This window comes from Tupaia chinensis, unplaced genomic scaffold, assembly GCF_000334495.1.
Source record: "Tupaia chinensis unplaced genomic scaffold, TupChi_1.0 Scaffold000292_1, whole genome shotgun sequence".
NCBI classification, from domain to species: Eukaryota; Metazoa; Chordata; class Mammalia; order Scandentia; family Tupaiidae; genus Tupaia; species Tupaia belangeri.
In genome coordinates, this window is record NW_006159777.1 from 2,954,275 (window position 1) to 2,959,237 (window position 4,963).

Sequence of the window (4,963 nt, forward strand, 5' to 3'; positions counted from 1 at the left end):
GGCGGCCGGTCAGCGTCGGGGCTGAGACGGCATGGCCCGTGCTCTGACGCGGCGTGGCTCGCCTTCAGCATGGCACCCGCCTTGGCCCTACGACACTGGCTGCATGGCCTGTCTCCCTCTCACCAGTGCAGAGGGCCAGGGCCGCCCTCGGTGCAGCCTTTGATCAGCAGAGCCAAAGGCCAGGCCCTGGGTGCTTCTTGCTCTAACTGCCCTTTCCCATCCCGTTCACTGGTTCGGAGTGCGGAGAAGTCGGTGCCTGTCGAGGGGAGGATAGTCCCGCGGGCGGGGAATGGGGTGAGTCCCTCAGTGGGAGTGGAGCTGAGTTCTCTATCGCACTGGGCAGATCCCTGATCGCTCCAAAGCCCGCGTTGAGAGGAAGATGCAACAGTGTGTGGCGAGACGGGTGCAGGGAAGGCCGTGCGCAGGGCTGGGTGCAGCGGGGTGTCCCTTGTCCGCGGTGAGGACAGGAGCCCTCACCTCATACCCCTGGATCAGCATGGCCTCCCTAGCGTCCCTGGTGTGCCATGTCTCGTTGGGTAGATGGGAAGTCCGCTGTGCTGCACTCTGCCCGGCCCTCGGTAACAGATCCCTGACTGTCACCTAGGATCACCCTGACCTCCTGACAGGGGACCTGAGCCTCAGCGACATCATGACCCGGGTGAACGCCGGCCGCAAGGGCTCCCTGGCAGGTAGGCAGCTGTGGGTCTCTGCATGGCCTCCTCCTGGCTGTGAGTGTTAAGAGTGGTTAGCTGACGGACACGTGGCAGGACCAGTGACACCACATGGCCCCCGTGCTGCTGGCTTTGCCCCGTTACCGCCTGGCTTGGACTTGGAGGTGGGGAGTGAATCCAGAATGGGCAGCTGTTTAGCAGCTGTTAATACTGACCGATAGCTCCCCGAGATGAAGGTCTCCTCACTGCGACTTTCCTGTCTGACCTGCGGGCTGGGGAGGGCTGGGCAGGTGCGGCCCTTCCTGGTGTGGCAGCCCTGAGCCTGCCTCGCTCGCTTCTCAGCCCTCTACGACCTGGCCGTCCTTAAGAAAAGGGTGAAGGAGAAAGAGGAGAAGAAGAAGAAGAAAATGAAAACGATCAAGTCCGAGGCCGAGGACCTGGCTGAGCCGCTGGGCAGTGGTGAGGGGGTCCCACCTCTTTCACAGGCCCCGTCCCCGCTGGCAGCACCCGCTGTCAAGGAGGAGTAAGTGAGCCAGGCCAGGTCTGAAAGGTTGGGGCGGTGGGTAGCCCCGCCATTCCAGCCCCAGGGCGCGGTGGCACCGGCGGAGTGGGCAGGAGTCCCGGGGAGCCTGTCGGAAAGTGCGTCCTGTTCTGCTTTTTTCCTTTTTTCTTTTTTGCCTTTTTAACTAAAAATTACATTAACTGTCAGAGACCGTGTAAGCTGCCCTGAGAGGTAGAGGGGAGAGTGAGGGAGAGGGAGAAAGTTCCCCCAGTGGGTGTGGTCTCACTCTAGTCCCGTCTCCGGCTTCATCCTGTCGGGATTTGGGGCAAGCACACGTGTGCCCCGCGTGTCTTTCAGGCTGCTGGCTCGGGGTTCGGGGTTCGAGCCGTGTAGGACTGGCGTCTTTCACCTCAGGCCATGTGCCTGTTCCATGAGCTGGTGATTGCCAGGACCGTGGGGCCGCCAGCCAGGCAGGGGTGTAGCCTTGGTCTCGGGTGCTGCTGACGTGCTCCTTCCCTCCTCAGGCCCCTGGAAGACCTCAAGCCTTGCCTCGGAATCAATGAGATCTCGTCCAGCTTCTTCTCCCTCCTGTTGGAGGTCTTGCTGCTGGAGAGCCAGGCCAGCCTGCCCACGGTGAGAGCTCTGGGACGTCGGTGTACATCGGGTGTCCACGTTGTCCATGGTGTCGGTGGCCTATGCCTCCTCCCCAGGCACTGCGCTCACGCCTGGTGACCCGGGCGCCCTGCACAGAGGCATGCCAGCTCTCTCCAGCCTCCCATGGAGCTGCTGGAGTGGGAGAAATAACCGGGCACGGCTTTTCTTTCCTGTCTGCAGCTGGAGGAGCGTGTCCTGGACTGGCAGGCATCTCCGGCCAGCTCCCTCAACAGCTGGTTCTCTGCGGCCCCCAACTGGGCCGAGCTGGTGCTCCCAGCCTTGCAGTATCTCGCTGGAGAAAGCCGGGGTAAGGTGCTCTCAGCGTAGTGGCGGTGCCTCTCCCTTCATCCCGTTAGTGCTTACGGTGGAGCGCGGCTCTGGCCATCTGACCCTTCAGCCTCTGTGCGCACTGTGCCTCGTGGTCTCTGCTGTCCTGAGACGCTGTGGAATGTTCTGGAGCTGTGTCTGAGCTCAGGCACCAGCTGCCCGTCCTGAGTTCGGTGCGTGCTCACCTGTGTGTTTGCTCACGCGATCCATTCCTTGCAGCTGTTCCTTCCAGCTTCTCTCCATTTGTTGAATTCAAAGAGAAAACCCAGCAGTGGAAATTGCTAGGTGAGTGTGCACGCTCCGCCCCAAAGCTGGCTTCGCTTCTCGCCTCCTCTCCTCGCTTCTCGTCCCCAGGGCGGTGTTGGGCCTGTCTGCTCTGCTTCAGGCAGGAGCCCTCAGGGCCCCCTCCAGCAGGAGGGGAGGAGGACATGGTGGACTCAGGCCGCTGGAGGTTTTGTCGTGGGCTGTTTGAGGGTGAAGTGGGAGGGGAGAGGTGAGGGAGCCACTGTGGGCGAGGAGGAGGTCCAGGGACTGTCCTTGCGGAGTGTGGAAGACCGCCGAGGGCCGGAGAGGTGCTCTCACTCCGTTATTGTGTTGCCTGCCACCTTTTTGTATGTTTTTTCTTCTGTTTAAAAAAGTTTTGAGAGGAAGGCAGAAAGGAGCCCCGATGAGGCATGGTCATATCGCCGTCTCCCCCCACCTCTGCCATGGGGATGTTAGGCGAGCATTCGTGCTCTTAGTGTGTTTTGCAAGCTGCCGGGGCTGGGCTCAGACCCCTCAGCCACATGGGACCCGGCTCCCTGGCCTCGGTGTCTTCCTGGCCGCCTCAGCCGTCTGTGTGGAGCTCGGGGAATGTCGTTGGTCCGTAACTGGGGATAGTGCACGGTAGTGCCAGGGTGTTCGGGCTGCTCTCCTGGCAGGACTGCTGTGCAAGTGAGGGACTTGGAATGTGGGCGGGAGGGGACAAGGGCTGCGGACGTGGCCTGACAGAATGGGCAGGGGGGTGCAGTGGTCCAGCGAAGCCCTGGGGGGTGACGGCAGGCAGGCGGGAGGTCCAGGTGGCTGTGGTCAGAAGGCAAGGCGGGGCCCAAGTCTGGCTGTCTGCACAGCCCACTGGGAGCGTCTGGAAAGCAGAGATGGAGGCTCTGATCCCAGGTCGGGGTGGAGCCCGCGTGTGGTAGTTTGAGAAGTTCTAGCTGATTTAGGGGCACCTAGGGCTGAGAGACTGGGTTAGGCGCTTCAAAGAAAGGCAGAGCGAGGAGAGAGTAGGGTTCTGGGTAGCAGCTCAGGTCTCTGTCTTACCCTTTTCCTTTTGTTCCTCGTCAGGCCAGTCCCAGGATAACGAAAAGGAGCTGGCCGCGCTCTTCCAGCTGTGGTTGGAGACCAAAGACCAGGCCTCCTGTAAGGTGCGGTTGGAACCAGGCCCGGCCTTCCTCCCTGGCCGCCAGGGTGCTTGCGTTGGCCAGTTTGCAGTCTGTTTACCTGTTGATGTCTCCTTCCCCAGCAGGAAAACGAGGACGGCTCGGATGCCATGACACCTGTTCCTCGCGTGTGAGTAAGCGCCCGTGAGGGGCACCGCCCCGTGGCACGTACCTTGCGGTGCTGCCGTGGCTGGGCCGATGTTGCTTAGCTTTCTGGAGCTGCCGTGATGCTAGGGGTTGGGGCCCGGGGCTCCCCCCTGCCCAAGCAGCAAGAGCAGGCAGTGCACAGTTGTCAGCAGATCTGCCAGGCACAAGGGCAGGTGGCCCGCGTGTGCGTGTACGTGTGCAGGCGTGCTCTTGCCCGTGTGCCCTCCCTGTGTTCCCACCTGAGTCGGCACTCCGCCGTCCTCCTTTAGCTGTCAAGGAAGTCAGGCGTGCGGCCAAGGGCCGTCGGCCCGCGTGTGCATGTGCGTGTGCAGGCGTGCTCTTGCCCCTGTGCCCTCCCTGTGTTCCCCCCTGAGTCGGCACTCCGCCGTCCTCCTTTAGCTGTCAAGGAAGTCAGGCGTGCGGCAAAGGGCTTCCGACCAGCTAGCACTGGGCGCCCTGGCTCCCAGCCCCGGAGTGCCCTGACCCGTCGCCTCAGGTTGCCGTTCCCAGCCTTATGTGCGTCTGTGATTAGGGCCCCGGATGTCTGCACGGAGGCCTGAGGGTGGCAGACGTGCTCACATTGTTGGGGAACTCGGATCCCGGGGGTGCAGGGACACCCTTGTCGTCTGACGCACCCTCAGTCCTTCGCTCCTTGAAGGTCGACTGTGTTGCCGTTAGGCTGGGCTTGCTCAGCAGCGGCTCCGAGAACGCGGGTCAGCGTCAGCCTCTCAGTGCCAGCACCTTTCTGGGTTCCTAAGAATCGAGTGATTTGGAAATACCAACTGGAGTTCCCTGGGAGGGGCTGAACTGTGGAGGCCCCACCTCTGTGAGAATCGACATAGAGAGGGGCTCTCCTCAGGTTGCCGAGGGCATGGTCTGGGTGCTGCAGAGGAGGTGGGGTCTGTGACCCACATGCTAGTCCTTGGAGCTAATAGGACTCTGTGTGTTCCAGAAGGACTGACTACGTGGTGCGACCCAGCACCGGCGAGGAGAAGCGCGTTTTCCAGGAGCAGGTGAGAGGGCCCAGAGGCCACACAGCCCTGTGCGGCTGAGCAGGGGCAGCTCTGAGCCGGACTTGGCCAGAGTGTGCATGCCTGCAAGAAGACCCTGGCTGCTGCGGGGATAGAGGGTGAGGGAAGCACAGGAGGCCAGCTCTGAGGGGCTCTTCTCCCGAGGGGATGAACCTGTGTCTGCTCGCCCCATTGCTCTGGCCCGGCCCCGAGGCCCAGCCTCTCCCGCGG

The 4,963-nt window shown here is 62.2% G+C and overlaps 1 protein-coding gene across 1 annotated transcript in view; it reads left to right on the forward strand.

Moving 5' to 3' along the window:
* NFRKB (nuclear factor related to kappaB binding protein) overlaps positions 1-4,963 on the forward strand; it is a 23,180-nt gene that overhangs the window by 9,089 nt on the left and 9,128 nt on the right. The window contains 9 exon segments of the mRNA XM_027772703.1: positions 605-689; positions 1,014-1,194; positions 1,698-1,806; positions 2,008-2,134; positions 2,374-2,439; positions 3,481-3,560; positions 3,662-3,705; positions 4,675-4,735; positions 4,806-4,851. Coding sequence (XP_027628504.1) covers positions 605-689; positions 1,014-1,194; positions 1,698-1,806; positions 2,008-2,134; positions 2,374-2,439; positions 3,481-3,560; positions 3,662-3,705; positions 4,675-4,735; positions 4,806-4,851 — 799 coding nt within the window.